We start from the raw sequence: 19,866 nt of genomic DNA, 5'->3' as shown, positions 1-19,866 counted from the left end.
AATGTATTAAATGGGGTTACTGGCAAATGCTTTAGATATTTGTTGTAGAATGACCAGTACAATAAGGTAACCTGCGATCTGTGTCAAGGATGGCTTTCGCAAAGATTCCCTCTATCCGTAGGGACACGCTGGATCGGGGTCCCACCAGTCCATCCGGAATAGGGGCTTGTGCTTTCAGGGGTCCCATGGCTGATTTCTGGGAACGTGTTCCTCCTGAGACTCCAGTCTGTTCCCTCACTGAGTCTCTCCTAAGTTTCCCGACACCTCTCCCCTCTTAGTGGCCCAGGGGCTTTCCCTCTGCAAGGTGCCTTGTTTCTCACAATCCCTCCGAAAGTGACCCGCTTTCCCACAGCTGTAGCACACCCCCAGCCATTCACATTCCTGTCAGAAATGCCCCTCTTTCCCACAGTTACAGCACACGCTACCCACCACCCCTCTCCTGGAATGCCCCCCACTCCCAGCCCACGGTGCAGGCCGGCCCCTGAAGGGGGTACTCTCCCTGTATATCCCCTTAAGCGGGGGGACCTTGGGTTTCTCGGTTCTCAACCCAGCCACCACCTCATGAATCGCTGAGGACTGTCCCCGGTGGCCCAAGCCCCTTTTCCGGCCCAACGCGCTCTCCTCCTCCCGCACCTTTCTAATCAGCTGCCCGAATGATGGAGGGGGCTCCTTTCATAGGACTGCCGGAGACTCCAGGCCCTCTTGTCCTCCTTCAGGGAACCACTAAATATCTGACTCATCCTCAACCTCGCCACTTCGTCTGCCCTCACTACCCCTTGGTGCCACAACCCAGTAAGCATTCTCTCCAGCCGAAAAATGTATTCTGAGAGCTTTTGCCTCTACCCTGCCCCATGTGGTGAAACTCCGCTAAAAGTTCCCAGGGATCTCCTGACATTCCAAACGCTCCCTCCAAGGCTTCCAGATACTCCGCCAGGGAAGCTGAGGGCCATTCTGCCCTCAGCTCGTGGACTACACCGGCTGCCCCTCCCCTCAAACTCTCCACCAATCGCTGTCTCTTTTCCTCATCTGAACCTGGCCACGCCTCTAACAACGGGGACGTATTCTCAATCCATACCTCGTAGTCGTCCTCCCCTTCCAGGGTGGGCATGGCTCCTGAGAAAATTCTCAGCTTCGGGCAGGGCCCCTCGACCCTTCTCACCAGGGAGGTAATGGCGGCCGCTAACTCGGAGGTCTCACCTCCAGCTGGGGGACGGGGCCTGGCCAAGCCTTCCCACTTTAATCCTCCACCACTGGCTACTGGCACCTCCCCTGGGATCTCATCTATCTCCTCCTTCGGCATCTCCTCACTTTCTTCCTCCGGGTGGGTGTGGAGGCCCCACGGCCCCCCATCCCCGTGGACGCTGACCGTCACTGGCAGTTCCAACGTCATGACGTCAGCACTCGTACGAACCAACACCCAGCTAGATTCCACTTCTTTACTGCACCTTCTAGCTACCAGGTCTACCTGCCCTATACCCTTGATCAAACTCACCCCTCGCACTAGTACATCTCCCGAAATGCGGAAATCCACCCCACTTAACACGCACACATGATTCACCGGTACGTCCTCTAACCCACACCAGCTTACAATCTTATCTCGATCTATCTTTGCACTACTTAACGTGGCGATTTATACAGCTTTACCGAAAATCCAATCCCGGACGAGCCCCCACAAATGTATCGCTCAGCTATATTGGCTCGTATTTATCTAGGGGAAGCCCCGTCCACCGACCACCTTGTCTCCGGTTACGTTGATTGCTGTACAACTGCCACCTGATTTCGGCTTCAAACATCAATCATCAGCCAGCACACGATGTACGTTTTACCAATTACACCTTATAGATATTACTAGGTCTATGAGATTAATAGAGGTACAATACAAAAAGGAATGGAAAAGGCGCCAGACTTATCAAAGTTCAATTTCTTCGTGCACACGTTGGAGCTCAGGACCTCCTTTCTTCCCTCTGCGATCCACTCGGACCCCTTTAACTCGCAGCCCACGAGCACCCGAAGTGATCAACTAGAGCACTCCCAGTATATTCGTCGTCCTCACAGTGTCTCCTCCAACTCCCCGCCAAAACCCCTGTTTCCCAGCCATATGAGACAGCATATCACCCCAAGAAAGAATAACATGGACACCCATTGGTTCATTTACTCTGTTATCAATAATATAACCCAAGCAAACTGCTAGCTAGAGACTTTCTCAGCATTTAACATAACAAAGAAGCCATTTTGATTAACATACACAGTAACATAAAAGAGTAACATAACCAAGAAGTCATTTTGATTAACATACGCAGTAACATACAAGAAGGTACACCTTACAGTTGTATCACCAGCAAATTTATAGATGGTATTTTGACATGCCTTGCCACAGAGTCATGGGTATAGAGACAGTAGAGCAGTGGGCTAAGCACACACCACTGAGGTGCACCAGTGTTGTTTGTAAGTGAGGAGGAGGTATTGTCACCAGTCTGCACAGATTGTGATGTTCTGGTTAGGAAGTCGAGGATCCAATTGCAGAGGGAGGTACAGAGGACTTACAGAGAACTTCTCAGTCAGGATTGTGGGAATGATGTATTAAATGCTGAGCTATAGTCGATGACTAACATCCTGACATAGGTGTTTGTCTTGTCCCAGTGGTCTGAGGCCATGTGAAGAGCCATTGAGATTGCATCTGCCATTGACCTATTGTGGCAATAGGCAAATTGCAGTGGGTCCAGGTCCTTGCTGAGGCAGGAGTTCAGTCTAGTCATGACCAACCTCTCAAAGCATTTCATCACTGTAGATGTGAGTGTTACTGGGTGATAGTCATTAAGGCAGCTCACATTATTCTTCCTAAGCACTAGTATAATTGTTGCCTTTTTGAAGCAAGTAGGAATTTACACCCGTAGCAGTGAGAGGTTAAAAATGTCCTTGAATACTCCTGCCAGCTGGTTGGCACAAGTTTTCAGAGCCTTACCAGGTACTCCATTGGGACCTTCCACCTTGCGAGGGTTCACCCTCTTTGAAGACAGCCTGACATCAGTCTCCAGGACAGAGATCACAGGGTCATCAGGTGCAACACGGATCTTCACAGCTGCAGTTATATTCTCCCTTTCAAAGTGGGCATAGAAGGCATTGAGTTCATCTGGTAGTGAAGCATCGCTGCCATTCATGCTATTGGGTTTCACTTTATAGGAAGTAATGTCTTGCAAACCCTGCTAGAGTTGTCGTACATCCGATGTCGCTTCCAATCTCGTTTGAAATTGTCTCTTCACCCTTGAGATGGCTGTCCACAAGTCAGACCTGGTTTTCTGGTATAGACCTGGGTCATCAGACTTGAATGCCACAGATCTAGCCTTCAGTAGATGATGTACCTTCTGTTTCATCTGCAGCTTTTGGTTTGGGGAATGTTCAGTAAGTCTTTGTAGGCACACACTCATCCACACAGGTTTTAATGAAGTCGGTAACAACTGCAGCATACTGATCCAGATTCAAAGATGAATCCCTGAATATGGTCCAGACCACCGATTCAAAGCAGTCCTGTAAGCTCTCCTGTACTTGCCTTGTCCAAACCTTCTTGGTCCTCACTACTGGTGCTGCAGTCTTCAGTCTCTGCCTATACTAAGGGAGTAGAAGTACAGCTAGGTGATCAGACTTCCTGAAGTGAGTGCATAGAATAGCATGGTCCAGTGTGTTGCTTCCTCTGGTATTGAAGTGATCTGTTAATGGTAATTGTTTAGTGATTTTTTTTCAGACTGGCTTGGCCAAAATCCCCCAAAACGATGGTGAAGGCATTAGGGTGCGCTGTTTCGTGCATGTTGATCCCATTGCTCCGATCATTTAAAACCTGCTTGACATTGGCCTGACGTGGAATGTATACCATTACCAAAATGATCACAGAAACCTCCCATGGTAGGTAAAATGGACGGTGCTTACCTGCGAGATATTCCAGGTCTGGTGAGCAGAATTGGGACAGCACTGATAATATTGGTACACCAGGAGGGGTTGATGATGAGGCATACACGTGCATATCTGCTTTTGAGAGACTATTCATCTATCCTGACGATGTATTGTAAGCCCGTCGACCTGAATCGTTGTATCCGGTACGGAAGTGGTTAACCAGGAATCCATAAAACAAAGGACACACGCTGTCCTAATGTCCCTCTCATTCAGCACCCTGGCTCTGACATTATTGATTTTATTGATGTGATAGATAGTCAGTCTTTTCTTGCTGGGTGAAATTATCTGACACTTGCAATCATGAATTTAGTTCAAAGTTCAAATTACATTTATTATCAAAGTATGTATACTATATCCAACTTTTAGATTCGTCTCCTTACAGGCAGTCACAAAACAAAGAAACCCAATAGAACATATTTTAAAAAAGGAAGACTGTCAGACAACCAATGTGTAGGGGAAAAAAACACAAATGCAGACAATAAAAGTAAGTAAATAACATTCAGAACTGAAGTTCACAGAAGTGAGTCCACCAGCACGAAGCTAGTCACCACTGCAGCCGAACTGCAGGCCACGGCCACAGCCTCAGTTCAGCACAGAGACAAATAAAGCTCTGGTGCAGTGTGCTGAACACTGTCATTCCTTGCTCTCGGGCCCCGCGGCCTCACCACCTTGAGTCAGCCCCGACACACCAGACTACAACCATCCTGCACATATAGGACCGCAAAAATGCCAAGTCAAACAGGCAGTTCGAAAGCTCAGCTCTGAAAGGGAGGTTACAGGCTATTAATTGCAGTGATGTTTTTGAGAAAGAAGTTTAAATGTGACACGATTTGTTTTTAACACAGTAGTATTTTCGCAAATAAAGCGGCAGGGGTGCTTTTTTTTCAGAAAAGTCATAGCAAATCATTTATTGAAAACCAAAAGAAACTGAAAACAAAGCGCTTTAAAATCCTTTTATGTAATTACGTTGTCACGTCAGATCAGCCTCTTAGAGTGAAACCCCAACTCAATGTGGTTGTGAATTATGTACATTTCTCCCAATTACATTAACCTACACAGGTCCCCCCAGAATTCACTGAAACCGGCATTGTGAGCCTGTCCGGAGCTCGGAGAAGCTATCCGGTTCAGGTCCTGTGTTCCAAGGGTGGAGGTGTAGCAGGTGCCTCTGGCTCACCCAGAGGTATATTGACACTCTGACAGTCATGTTGTGACACCAGGGACATGGTAGCAGAATCCTCCAAATCTTGGACTTGTTTGAGGAGATCTACTGAAATACGTTCAGGTTTACCCCTGTTATCTATGATAGAAGTCCTTTCTCCCCATTCCAAAGTGTAGAAGGGGCCATCGTAAGGGGGGCTTAGGGGATGTTGGTGTGAATTGTGGATGAAATGAAAGAGGTAGAATGTAGGTCACCAGGAACCGAGTGTGCTATACGCCAGGATGGGAGCTGCAAATGTATGAAAAGGAATTGAATTTACTGAGGAAGGTGGAATGCTGTTGAGAGACAGACCAAGCGGCTGTGGCATCAGGAATTAAATTGCCTGGCACTGGTAACAGCTGTCTGTATACCAACTCAGCCATGGAATACTGCAGGTCCTCTTTCGGAGCTGTTCTGAGCCCCAGCAGGACCCACAGGAGACAATCATGCCAGGGAAGCCCTCAGAGCAGTCTTTAAGGAGTGGTAAAACCGCTCGAATAGGCCGTTTGATTGCGGGTGATGCACTGTGATGTGATGTGGTCTAACGCTCAGGTTCTGGGGCATCTCAGCCCAGAGATTTCATATGAATTGAGGACTGCGGTCAGAGCAAATATCAGTGGCATGTCAAGCCAAACAACCCAGGTGCTGATGAATGCCTGCGGGGATGATGTCTGGCCATGTGGTATCGTCCACCATGGTAAGAAGGTGCGTGAAACCACGGTTGGGGGGTGGGTGGGTAGAGGACCAACAATGTCCACATTGACGTGGTCAAACCATCGCTCGGGGACCACAAAAGGTGTCAGTGGTCCCTGAACATAATGGTTAATTTTTACCTGCTGGCACCACACAGGCTGTAGTCCAATCACACATGTCCTTTCAAAGGCCATGCCATACAAACTTCAGTGCAGCCAGTTCCTGTGAGGCCTTCCAGCCTGGATGCAAAAGGCCACATATGGAGTGAAAACCAGTCCGACTCCAGTTTGTGGGCATGATGGGGCGAGGTTGACCATTGACACATTGCACAGGAAAGAAACCCCAGCTGCCCCGAACCTAATGTCAGCCAACCGCAGGCCTGTGACTGCTGTTCTGTAAGCTTGGACTTCTGGGTCAGTAGCTTGGTCAGCTGTCATGCCGGCATAGTAAGCCCCTATGTGTATGGCCTCAGCGGCTGACCATGAGAGGCAATCAGGCACAACATTATTTTTCCCCTTGATATGTTGTATATTTTAAAATTTATTTAAATCTTGCATCCATCCCACAACATGAGGGAGTAAACTACTTTGCGTTATGTCTCTGTCACAATGTACAGACGTGAATTTAAAAGCCTAATGGCTTGTAGAAAGAAGCTGTCCCATAGCCTGTTGAGCCTGGCTTTAATGCTGCATTACCGTTTGCCAGATGGAAGCAGCTGAAACAGTTAATGGTTGGGGTGACTGGTGTCCCTGATGATCTTCCAGGCCTTCTTTCTGCACTTGCTGCTATAAATGTCCTCAGTAGTGGGGAGTTCACGTCCACAGATGCACTGGGCTGCCCGTACCACTCTGTGCAGTGCCCAGCGATCTAGGTTGGTACAGTTCCCATACCAGGCAGTGTTACAGCTAGTCAGTATGCTCTTACTGGTGTCTCTGTAGAAAGTCTTGAGGATTTGGGAGCCCATGCTGAACTACTTCAGTCGCCTGACGTGGAAGAGAAGCTGTTGTGCTTATTTTTGCCACTAAACTGGTGTGTACAATCCAGGTGAGATCATCGGTGAGGTGTATCAGTTGTGAACTCGGATATGTAGGCCAGTGGTGTCGCTGCCATGCAGACCAAGGGTCTGATACTTTGGCCATCGCGTGCGCAAGGGGTGTGTGGCCAACAAACACTGTGAGATGGCGACCGTCTTTAAAAAAAAAGGAAGTGACGGACAGCCAGATAGAGACCGAGAGGCTTACAGTCTAACGTGCTGTACTTCCTTTCGGAAGGACAAACCTGATGACTGAAGAAGGTGAGTGACTACCACACACCAACAACCAACCACTTGTGCAAAGCACCCACAGCTTATTCTGAAGCGTTAGTAGTAATGGATATGGGGTGCGCCTGTAGGGTCGCGTCAGTAAGAGCTCGTTTGGTATCATCAGATGCCTTGTTCAAGCCCACTGACCAGCCAAGCACTTGATAAGGGGTAGTGCCTTTAAGCGCACAATGCAGGGGAAGCATAAGTTTAGCCTCTCGCAGAATGATTGAAATTTACCATGCCTAAAAACTCCTGTAGTTGTTTAGTAGTGCGGGGTGGTAGGAAAGCCATAACAGCAGTTACTTTTGATGGGAGGGGTTCAGCATCCTTCTGTGGAAGATGCCATGGATGACAACCCAAAATGGCATTTAGTGGGATTAACAATCAACTCATGTTGGCTGAAGCACTGAGTGTGTAGATGTGTGATGTATGTTTGGCACGGGCATGGTCTAGTGGGCCAGTTGTGAAAATGTGGCGCTCAACCACATGTTTTGTGACTATAGTGGAGAATGTGGGCTTGGTGAGGTTTGCAAATTTGCCCAGCATTCAAGTAAGCTGACATGGTGGTGCATGTGCTTGACAGAGTCAGTGTGGGAAACTTACTGGGGAAGCAGGGTAATGATCCAAGGTCCTTGACATCCAAAAGCCGGCAGTGCTTAAGATCGACCAACAGTCCTTGAGCACACAGGAAATCTGCACCAAACAGAGGGCTAGCCACTTTGGCCAGGATGAAGTCCCATATGTAAAGTCACCCACTAAAGCAGAGTGTCACCCGTCGTGTCCCGTAAGTCTAGATTCTGTCACTCTTTGCTTTCTCATCAATAGGCGATGCCTGTAGCACAGTCACTTGTGCACCCATGTCACACAAGAAGCATCACCCTGAAAGGGTGCCCGTAATGTACAGTAGATGACTCTGGCAGCCGGAACACACGGTGTTCATAGACCTCTGACGTACCCAATCGCGGCACTGTCAAAGCTGCAAGGTGGTTAGCACTTCCTGGTGTTTGTATCAAAGCGAGCGTCATAAAAACAGTCTCGGTGTCTTCTGTTCCGCAGTTGTGGGTGTCCTTATATTGGGGTCCTTGCCGACTAGACTTATTGAGGTTGGGAAAGGAGTTACTGAGCGATGCTACTACATAGAAATATTTGGTGGTGTTGGCGGAGATTTCTCGAAGTGGCCTACTCCTGCACCTATTTTGCTTCCTAAGCTCTGGCAGTTTCAAAGTGACTGCATTGACCGACATGTTGAATAGCTCTGGAATTGGCCTAGAGCATTGGGGTCAACAATGTAGGTTTTTGCAAATATGTTTCGGAGAAGCTGTAGCAGTTCATTTATTGAACACCAAAAACTGAACATAGTGTGCAAAAAACCCTCTGCGTAATTACATCAGACCATCCTTTTGAAGTGAAACCCCAACTCAATGTCAGTGTTTGTGAATTATGTACATTTCTACCAGTTACATTATCCTACACATTCCTAAAAATGGTAGAAGCAGATGTGATAGTAGCTTTTAAGGTGGTCAAGTGGAACACAAAAAATGGAGAGAAAGGGACCATGTGCATATAGTTATGATTATGGCACAGAGTTTTTGGACTGAAGTTCCTGTACTATATTGTTCTGTGTCATATATGGTAAAACATTGATAATCCGCTATCTTACCATTTGAAAATCTGACATAAATTCAATCATCTGGAAATCCGGATCATTTGACACGTGGCTCACTGGATGTTGTTTGCCATGTGGCCCACACAGTTGCTGATGCCCTGGTTCCTGTGCACAAACAACATTTGCAGGCCCTGCATTCTCTTGGAAACTTACGGGCTTCACTGAATGTTATTGTGTAACCTCTTTTCAAAAAGTGATTAAAAGTGTGTTTCAAAAAAAAAAAGTCCAATAGTTAGGAAAATCTGATAGTGCAGCAGCACTGAAGTTCTGAGTTGCCAGATTAACAAAGTTTTACATCATTAAAGAAGTATAGTCATGTAAAAGCTCACTACATTGAATTCAGCTGCATTATCATTCAAATTGAACTTCTTTCTTTTTAAATGGACGAGATTTGCTCTGTTATTGCATAATTAATGTAATCTAATAAACTTTTTTTCTGACCTAGGGCTACTACTGGGCTGGAAATTCTTCACTGAAGATGCATAATAATGAGCTGGCTTGTCGTTTCTTCTACGAAGGATTAAATGTCTTGGATGATGATCGAGGCAGAAATCAGAACCAGATTGCAGATTTCGTTGTTGGAATCCTGATAGCTCATGGTGTGTTAATACATGTTCAGTGCTCTTCACTGCCTCAGAATCCCTATTGTAGATTATTGATGTTGATAGTATTGGAATATAACAAAGCCAGCTGTAGGAACTCATTGAGTCAAACAGCATCATGGGGTAGGAGATGGTCACAGGATTGGAAGGAATTGTTGCTGTTTCGGGTTGAAACCCTGCATCAGCACACCACAGCATAATATTGGCTCTGATCAGCTGGATGTGTGTAATGCCTTAAAACAGAAACACAGGATATATCAAGATTTGACCATGGATGAGAAAAATCTGGAAAGATTAAATCTTTGCATCCAAAAAGGTTAGAGATATTTTCAAATGGTGTGGGAAGTCAGGCAGTCCTCCATTGTCCCTGATGACTACGCCTGCCAGAAGTGCATCCAACTGCAGCACATTACAGATCACGTTAGGGAACTGGAGCCCAATGGCCTACACTTCATTGGGAGATTGAGGGGTTGATAGACAGAAGCAGTCACAATTAGGTTGCAGGATGTAGGTAAAGGAGTAATTGTTACAACATGGAAAGGGAATGAGCAATCAGTGCAGAGTACCCCTGTGGTTGTTCCCCTCAATAGCAAGTATACTGCTTTGGATACTGTTGAGAAAGCTGCGTAAGCCGGGTCTCTGGCACAGAGTCTGTCTCTGTAGCTCAGGCGAAAAGAGGAGTGTGGTAGTGATAGATTCATTTGTTGGGGGAACAGGCAGGTGATTCTGTGGACGAGGAAGAGTCTTCCGGATGACATGGTGCCTCCAGTTGCCAGGGTCGTGGTCCACATTGCTACCAATGACACCGGGAAGAAGGGTAATGAGGTCTTGCAAAGTGAGCTCAAGAAGTTAGGTGCTGAATTAAAAGACAGGACATCCAGGGTAGTCGTCTGGGGATTTCTACCCATGCCACATATCAGTGAAACAAGGAATGGGAAGATAGTGCAGTTTAACTTGTTGACAAGGAGATGGTGCCGAGGGAGGGCTTCAGCTTTTGGGTTACTGGGCTCTTTTCCAGGGCAGGTGGGACCTGCACCACAGGATGGTTTGCACCTGAACTGGAGGGAGAACCAATATCCTTACAAAAAGGGTCACTAGTCAGACTAACAAGAGTTTAAATTAGAGTTGCAGAGGTGTAGGAACCAGAGTGGCAGGGTGGCAAGTGGAGTTACTGTGGGGTAAATAGTATAAGCAAAGGCAGAAATCGCTGGTTGATGAGCTGAACTGGGGTAATGTTCTGAAATGCATCCATTTCAGGTAAGGCAGGTGAATTTAGAGTGGAATTATGTTGTAGCCATTAGTGAGACTTGGTTGCAGGAGGGGCAGAACTGGCAGCTCAATGTTCTGGGATTTTGATGTTTTAGTCATGATGGAAAGGGCGGTATTAAAGGGGGAGAGGTGGCATTATACATCAGAGAAAATGTCATAGCAATGCTCAAAGAGGTGGGCTCGTGTACTGAGGCAATATGGGTGGAACTGTAGAATGAAAAGAGATGACTACGTGAATGGCACTATACTACAGACCTCCCAATCTCAGTGGGATTTAGAGTTTTAGAGTATTAGCCGACAGTGCAAGAAATATAAGGTTGCCATAGTTAGTGATTTTAACTTTCCAACTATTGGGTGGGCTAGAGTTTGTCAAAAGTGTTCAGTAAAGTTTCCTTAATAATTCAAAGTCTTAAGTAGAAAGAGTGCAACACTGGATCTCACCTTGCGGAAAGAAGACGGTAAGTGACAAAGTGTGTAGGGGAACACTTTGGACGTAGTGATTGTAATTCCATTAGTTTCAAGATAATTATGGAGGAGGATAGGACTGGTCCTTAGAATAAGGTTCTAAACTGTATAAGACTAATTTTGGTGGTATTAGAATGGATCTGGTAGACATGGATTGGGATGGCCTATCTTCTAGCAAAGAGATGCTCAATAGATGGGAGGCTTTCAAGAGTGAAATATTAAGAGATGGAATTTTAACATTCCTGTTAGAATAAAAGGCACAATTAACAGGTTGAGGAACATTGTTTATCAAAGGATATTGAGACCCTGTAAAGAAGGAGGCAGTGCATATCAGGTAAAGGCAGTTGGGATCAAATGATGTGCTTGAAGAATATAAGAAATGCTGGAGAACACGTGATAGAGAAATCAGGAGGTCTAATAGAGAAGATGAGGTTACTCTGGCAGACCAGGTGAAAGCGAAGCCCAAGGATTCCTCTAGCTATGTTAAGATCAAACAGATTGCAAGGGGAAAATTGGTTCTCTTGAAGACCAGTATGGTCATCTGTGCATGGAGATGAGGGAGCTCTTAAATTATTTTTTTTTTTGTCGATATTTATGTGACAGACAGACACAGAGATTATAGAACTGAGGCAAAGCAGTAGTGAGGTCATGAACCATATCTGGATTACAGAAGAGGCGGTGCTGGCTGTCTTGAGGTGAAGTAGGGTTGATAAGTCCCCACAGCTTGACAACATGTCCACTCAGACCTTGTGGGATGCCAGTGCCAAATTTGCAGGTGCCCCGCAGAGATATTCATAACCTCTTTAGCCATAGGTGAGGTGCCAGAGGATTGTTCTGTTGTTCAAGAAACGCTCTAAAAATAAGCTGGGAAATTATAGGTTGGTGAATTTCATATCAGTCGTGGGTAAATTATTGGAAGGTATTCTAAGGGACAGGACATATGAGTCTTTGAATAGAGAGCCTGATTTGGGATGGCTTTGTGTGTGTTAGGTCATGTTATAATGAATCATATAGAGTTTTTTTAAGGAGGTTACCAGGAAGGTTGTTGAAGGAAAGATAGTGAACATTGTCTCTAGGGCCCTTAACAGAATCTACCATCAGAGGCTGGTCCAGAATGCAAAATTGTTTGGCACTTAGGATGAAGTTGCCAGTTGGATCCAAAATTGGCTTAGTAGGAGAAGCCAGAGAGTGGTGGAAGATGTGTGACTCTCTGACTGAAGGGCTGTGACTACAGGTGTGCCACAGGGTTCGGTGGTGGGCCCCTTCTTGTTCATCATCTATAGTGATTTAAATGATAATGTGGTCAACTGGATGAAAACATCTGATGATACCAAGAATGGGAGCATAGTGGACAGTGAGGAAGGCTATCGAAGCTTGCAGCTTGTTTTTGACTGGCTGGGAAAATGGGCTAAAGAATGTCAGGTGGACCTTAATGCGGACAAGTGTGAGGTGTTTCACTTTGGGAGTACAGGACAAAGTAGGACTTGCACAGTGAATGCTGGGGCTCTGAGAATCACCATAGAACAAAGATGCTTGGAAATACAGATCCACAATTCCTTGAAAGTGGCATCACAGATAAATAGGATCATAAAGCGAGCTTTTTAGCACATAGGACTTCATGAGTGCAGGAATTGGGATGTTACATTGAAGTTGTACAACACATTGATGAAGCCAAGTTGAGAATATTGTATGCAGTTTTGGTCACCTACCTACAAGAAAGATATCCATGAGTGGATAGAGTGCAGAAAAATATTTCCAAGTATGTTGCCGGAACATGAGGACCTGAGTTATAGGAAATGGTTGAATCAATTTGAACTTTTTGCTCTGGAACACAGTAGGCCAAAGGGCGATCATATAGGTGTATACACAATTGAGGAGATAGACAGGTCTTTTTCCCCTCAAGTTGGTGAGATGAGAACTAGAGGCCATAGGCTAAGGGTGAAAGGGAATCTTCGCTCAGATGGTAGTGCAAGTGTGGAATGAGTTACCAGTGATTGTGGTAGAAGTGGGTTCAATTGTAACATTTAAAGACAAGTTTAGATAGATTTCAGTGTTTCAAAAGGATTGGGAGGGGAGTAATAGAGGCGGTGAGTGGCATTGCTAATCAGAGATAATTTCACAATTGCAGAAAGGCCATCATGGTGAGTTCATCTACTTGACACAGTGGGGGTGGGGATGCAACAACCACTCATTTGGGATTATCTAGAACTTTCCCCTTTTACCATTGCAATAAAGACACCAAGGAACAGATTGGAAGCCAGATTTCAGAAAGGTACAAAAATAATGAGGAGTTGTCATGGGTGATTCAACTTCCCTAATATTGATTGGCACCCTCTTAATACAAAAGATGGGGCTGAATTTGTCAGGTATGCTCAGGAAGAATTCCTGACATATTATGTAAACAACACACTTTGCACCATTAAAACAAAATCTTCATGACACCTGAAAAGATTCTTCCCCCGGGACAGTTAATCTGATCAACTATTCTGGTTATTTTCTCACTATTACTTCCGTCACTGCTTGTATTGGCAACACTTTAAACCCCTTTTTATAATGTCATTTACATCATAAATACATGCTACTATTTATGTGTTTAAGCAGATCCATACTTTAACCTCTAACTTTATTTTTTATATATTTCTTTATTCTTTATATTTGCTGAATGGTGTTTTGTTGTATGTTGCACCAACACCACAGCAAATTCCTAATGCATATAACTGTATATGGCAAATAAAGTTGATCCTTGATCCCCCCTCATTCCTTGATGTAGACAGGCTGACTAGAAGGGATTCCATTCTGGATCTGGTGCTAGGCAATGAACCTGGCTAGATGACAGATCTCTCGGTGGGTGAGCACTTCCTGTGATTATGTGGATAGGCTGGGGTTAAGTAGATGGGTGGGTTATGTGGCTCGCTGGACCAGAGGGCCCTGTTCCATGCTGTATCTGTAAATAAATATTCATTGCCTCTTTCAAAAAGAAGCCTACAATTCTTGACACAAATTTTTATCTGTCTTTGAAACACAAGGGAGCAACCTTTTAGTTTCTATAAGTTTCCTGCCTATTGCTGTTTATCAGAGGGATGCTATACCTGGCTATAGAGCACACAGCTGAGTCATAATACTCCAAAATCCTAATTGTACCTCTTTGGTGGCTTGGCATGTTGTAGTTGCAGACTCTCCTAAACAACCCCAGAGCACCATAGAAAGCTGAGAGACCAGATGCAATGGGTTTGAACATCTTTAGCTTGCCTAATTCACATGGGCGAAATTCATGTTATAAAGCCAATTGATCATGTATATAACCTGTAGAACTTTGCTGAAGTGAAGTACCATTATTTATCGTCTTGTGATTTCAAAAAATGTATTATATTGGTGTTCTGTTTGTAACTAACAATCAGCAAGTATCACTGATTAATAATAAAGCTGTTTATGCAGAAATGTTATGACATGTTCATGATAAACTTAAAATATGTCATTTATAGATCAATTTTCTACCATATTAACTTGTTTTAACAGGGACAGATCGCAGGACTTTTGAGATCCTAAAATGGAAAAGTTACAGTCCCCGGATTTGGCAAATAGTTATAGATAAAGCTGCAATTAAAAATTTATGGATGGTAAGCAGTAACTTGGAATGATTTAATTAATATTGGAACTTAGCTGAAGCACATATTTGCTATAGAATATTCAATATGACTCATGGAGAGATGAATCCTGGAAACACTGACCATGTGGTCATTAGGTGTGTCCAGGTATTCTGCAGTAACTATTCAGTTAGACTTTTATGTAATAGCACTTGGTTTTCAAAAAAGATTCTGCCTAATAATTGGTGTCATGACTCATGGATTACTTGAACAGTATATGCACCAGTATTAAAAATACACTTAATGGGTTATCCTTGTAAATAGGTCGACAAAGCAGGCAAACGTGCACTAAGCTCAGAAATTGAGGCTTTTAGGAACACCCATATCAATTTTTTTATACAATTCTCTGTGATAGTCCAAAGTTTCAGCAGTACAACTCCATTAAAAAAGAGAATTTTATTATCAGCAGGTTTATTATTATTATTAATTATTATAATAATTCTTACTTACCAAGCACCAAGTTTGGTAAAATTACATTCCTCTGTCGATACTTCGGCTTCCCTGTTCGTACCCTGACACTTAACTTCAGTGGAGACAAAAGTGGAATCATGTATGCCCATAATACAAAGCAATGCACAAAGACTCTTCAATTGCATAAGACATTTTTCAGTTTTTGTTTCTTTGATAACAAGGGGGAAACAGGTCAGGAATGTTACAGGAAAGTGCTTCAAACGGTTATTGAAATGTTGTGTGAGTGTTCACCTTACTATCTTGGTATAAAATTGGTGGTGAATACTGATCCATGAAAGAACTGCCCCCACAACTCACCGCTCCCCAAATGTTGATGAATTATTATGCTGGAGAGATCCAAGGTTTTATCCCTGTCAGATCCTATAATGATCATTATTGTCTTAATCTAAGTGTGAGGGAATAAAGGTAACCCTTCTGATACACTGCCAAACCTTTGTCCTAGAGAGCAAAGGTAGAAAACAAACACTTTTTTAACAGAAGCTTATTATCATGGAAATATTAAGCAGTGCAGTAATTCACTTCAGTTGTTTTCAGAGTGTTAAATATGTGATGACATTAATTTCAATACATTTCTTCGCAGGCTCTTTATCTTGCAGTTTGCGAATGTAGATGTATCCCAAGAAACAACTACAGTGCCAAGCAAATTCCACTTAAGAACCTATTCGGGGTATGTTTTCAACTTGTCGCTATTGCTGGGAATATATCTATAGATGATGTACTGTACCTTTTCTCTTGGAACGGGTGGGAATTTGTAAAATAGATTCTGGCATGAGTTAAAAATGTGATTTCAGAGAACAGGTTATTTAATTATGTAGATCTTGGAATATTGTGCAAGTAAGTTAATGGGCAAAGTGAAGACTGAGGTGAGTGAATATTTAGTGAATACATGGGGGAGGATGTTTGCTTTTGGGTTAATGCTGTGAATTTAGAAACAATTATAATGCTCTTTGTTTATCAAACTCAGCAAAAGCTACAATTAGTATGTAATGCGTGCATTGTTATTTCCCTCACTCAAGGTTATGTTTCAAATTGTTTGTTTATTCATTCATTTCCATTCATGCATTTTTCCCACAATCATTTCAAAAATACTTTCATAAACTTTATCTGAAATCAGGCCATTGCTTTTATTTAACTGAACAGAAACTGAAACTCAGCAATAATATCCTAACTTGACTTACTGGCCCACCTGCAGGTGCTGAAAGCGAAAATGAAGTCCAAATGTAGACTTTTGGTAGAAAGCTGAGCCCTTCCAGTACAATCTTTAATGATATTATTAAAAGAGCTTGACATTTCAATCAATACTGTATTCGTATTGTAAGTCTTATCAAGGAAAAGTAGCATTTACTATTTTGTAGTCACAGAATAAATAAATCTTTTCAGGTAGTTTACCTCTTTTAAATTGGGCAGTTAACATGCTGCCTGATTGACCTGACAGCAGCAGTTAACAATTGCAAGAAGAAATTACCAGAATTCAGAAAGATGAAGAAACAAAATTGCTTTTCAGAAATGTCGGTTGTTATGGTCTGTGGCTACACTGTCATACAAAGTTTCCCGGTCCTTGGTAAAGAGCCAAACGTATCTTCATTACATTTCCAACTTCCTTCCTTGATGAAAGAGGCTTCACTACAGTGAACCACATACTCACAAAAAAAAAGAAACCATTTGGACATTGTTACATGTGGGGACTTAAAAGTCTTTTGTTTTGCTGAAGTTTTAGGAAAATGTAGGAGAATGAGGAGGCAACCTTAAGAGTGTTTAAAGTATAAGAAGCATGGTTAAGATGAATCTTTTCCCCAGAGAAGGAGAGTGAAGAACTAGGGGCACAGGTTTAGTGTTAGAGAGAAAGGATTTAAAAGGAACCTGAGGGGCAACATTTTCAGACAAAAGGATGCAAAAGAATGGAACAAGCTGCCAGAGGAAAAGCTTGAGGCAGGTACAGTAGTGTTATTAAAGAAGCAGTTAGAATGATACATAGTACAATACGGGCCAAATGAACGAAATTGACAAGCTGGGTGGGTACCATGGTCAGCATGGATTGTTGGGCTGAAGGATTGTATTGTTCTATGACTGTTGATGTTTGGCACGGGCATAGAGCATACAGGAGTACAGAAATGGGATGAGTGAGCATAGGTAGGCGTCATAGTTGTCATGCATTGGTTAGTCCAGTGAGCCCATTTCTGTGTTGTTCAACTCAGTGACTATAATTCTATAAAACATTAGCTAGGCCATTGCCAGTGCTGTTTGCATTTCTAGGTGTCACAGTCCAGCAAGGATGTGACTACACTGGAGAAGGTAATGCAAGGATTCGCCAGGGTGTTGCCTGGGTTGGTGCATTTCAGTTACAAGAACAGATTAGATAGGTCAAGTCCTGACGAAGGGTCACGGTCCGAAACGTCGACTCTACCTCTTCCAATAGATGCTGCCTGGCCTGCTGCGTTCACCAACATTTTTTTATGTGTGTTAGATAGGTCAAGATTATTTTTGGAGTGGAGCAGACTAAAGGGTTGGGGGGCATAGAAGAGGGTAGATAGTAGGAAAGTTATCACCATCGTTGTTCAAAATTCAAAGGAATAAGTTTAAGTAAAGAGATAACAGGTTTAGAGGGGATTTGAGGAAAGAATTTTCAGAGGATGTTTTGAATCTGGAATGCACTGCCTGAATTGGTGGCAGAATCAGCTACTGTCACAGTAGTTTTACACAGAACTAAAGTGGAGAATAAATAAACAACAGTAACTTCTCCCAATAAAATCAGTATGATTTTTCTAAAGTATGCATGGACTGGAGGAGTTGCATGTAACTAAATGTATGAACTTATACATTATGCCATTATTGAATTGCTCAAAATGTATAAAATAAAGTAAGTACAAGTATTAATCATATTCATGTAGAGCAGTATGGCCACAAGCTGATTGACAAAGGAATTGCTCTATCACCTCCACTTTTGCTAGCTAAATCACTGTCACTACAAACAACATTTTTGATTTTTTGCTAATATACTGAGTGATGACGATGCTGCCTGTTGCTGGGATGAAGTGAGCAAAGGTGCACAGAAAGTAGTCAGAAAATTAAGTAGTCTTACAGAAGTTTATCAGTGTACATTCAAATGACCTTTTCCACTTCCTATATTTTTAAGTGTGTCCCTCCCGGGGTTGAACCAGTGCGTCAATGTACGTGGATAATAAAACTTTTCCGTGCCTTAGTGACTCAGCATGCAAACGTCGAGAGTATTGGACCATTTCCACTTCATTCCATCCTCAAACTTGCTATAAGGACCAGTAAGTATTTTTTTAAAATTAAAATCTGTTGCATTGCATTCTTAGTCATAGCACTCACGCTAATAATTTGGAAGTTCATAGTCTCAAATCCCACTTCAGAAAAAAGCACAAGTAATCGTGGCTGACACTGTTTTGCATCTCTGGGGAACGCTGATAACAGATTAAAACTATCATCCATCTTCTTGGTAAACATAAAAGATCATCTGAAGTTGCTGAAGAAAGGCAACAAAATTTTGGACCAGCCAATTTTTAAGCCTTCATTAATGCTGCCAATAATATATTTTTCATTGCTGTTGGTAGGATCTAGTAGTATGCAAATTAGCTACAAAGTTTCGCAATATTATAATAGCTACACAATAAAATTCTTTGTTGAGAAGCACTTAGCATTTGTTTTTACAATGTTTCCTTTAGAAAATATGTTTATTCTTTGAAGTTTCTATTTGCATACTTGAGACTTCATGGAGTTCACAGAACTTAGAGTGCGCCCTTTCAAACAGTAGGACAAATGCAAGAAAACCAAATCTTGTGACCATGCCGTAAGCACTTCAGATGCATTTCATAACATAAAGGAAGCCAAATCTAGAGTTGAATCAGATTATTAGCATAATACTTGAGCCCAAGTTAATTTTTAGGCTATATAGTTGCTTTATCTCCAGGAGCTTTTTTCATCTCCATAATGTTGCCTCTGCAATGTCTCAACTCATTTGTTCCAGAATACCCAACTAATGCTTTTGTTACCTCTGGGTTTCAGTGTTGACCTTATCTGTATTCCATCCATAAACACAAATCCATCCAGCATTTTACCATACAAGTCAGAATAAGTTTCATTCACCTATTGTCCTAGTATTTGTGGATCTTATTGCTGCACGATCTCACAGTGCGTTGATTCTTAATACCCTATATATCTAGTTTTCTGCAGTACTCCAGCTTTGGTTCCTGCAGCATTCGTATTGTCAATTATTGCACCGTTGTCATGTATACATTCTCTTTCGATTCTAAACTAGTCTTACTACCCATCTTTCCTCTTTTAAGATGATTCTTCAGCCATATCTCTTTTGAAAACTGAATAAAAATTTGGTTAAGGATCTGTTAATGTGCCTCTGTTTATGTGTCTCTTTTTAATAGTGCATAGTACCATGCGATGTTTTACCGTGCTAAAGGGACAACATTTTTTAAAAAGTTATGCAGTGTTGATATCTTGCATTTATATGCTGTTCTTCTTATATTCTGGTTATGTTTGTCAAATGAATTCTTTTGAAGTGTGGCTACAAGTTGTATTCTTTCATTTTGGGGATTGTTTCTTAGAGCAGTATGTTGCAGAACCTACCCAAGAAC

The 19,866-nt window shown here is 42.9% G+C and overlaps 1 protein-coding gene and 1 pseudogene across 8 annotated transcripts in view; one reads left to right on the top strand and one right to left on the bottom strand.

The window, feature by feature from the left end:
• Positions 1-19,866, top strand: part of LOC140200139 (TPR and ankyrin repeat-containing protein 1-like) — a 152,534-nt gene that overhangs the window by 41,486 nt on the left and 91,182 nt on the right. For 7 of the 8 annotated variants that reach the window (XM_072263029.1, XM_072263010.1, XM_072263039.1 and 4 more), the window contains 4 exons: positions 9,251-9,404; positions 14,658-14,758; positions 15,837-15,923; positions 18,390-18,531. In XM_072263029.1, coding sequence (XP_072119130.1) covers positions 9,251-9,404; positions 14,658-14,758; positions 15,837-15,923; positions 18,390-18,531 — 484 coding nt within the window. Of the gene's footprint in view, positions 1-3,816; positions 3,898-9,250; positions 9,405-14,657; positions 14,759-15,836; positions 15,924-18,389; positions 18,532-19,866 lie in introns of those variants that run through there. The other variant, XM_072263050.1, reaches the window with a different exon arrangement.
• On the bottom strand, positions 235-3,371 carry LOC140196857 (paraneoplastic antigen Ma2 homolog; annotated as a pseudogene).

This window comes from Mobula birostris, chromosome 1 (genome assembly GCF_030028105.1).
Source record: "Mobula birostris isolate sMobBir1 chromosome 1, sMobBir1.hap1, whole genome shotgun sequence".
Lineage (NCBI taxonomy): Eukaryota > Metazoa > Chordata > Chondrichthyes > Myliobatiformes > Myliobatidae > Mobula > Mobula birostris.
Note: the sequence above shows the minus strand (reverse complement) of the source record. Positions and strands in the feature narration are given on the sequence as shown.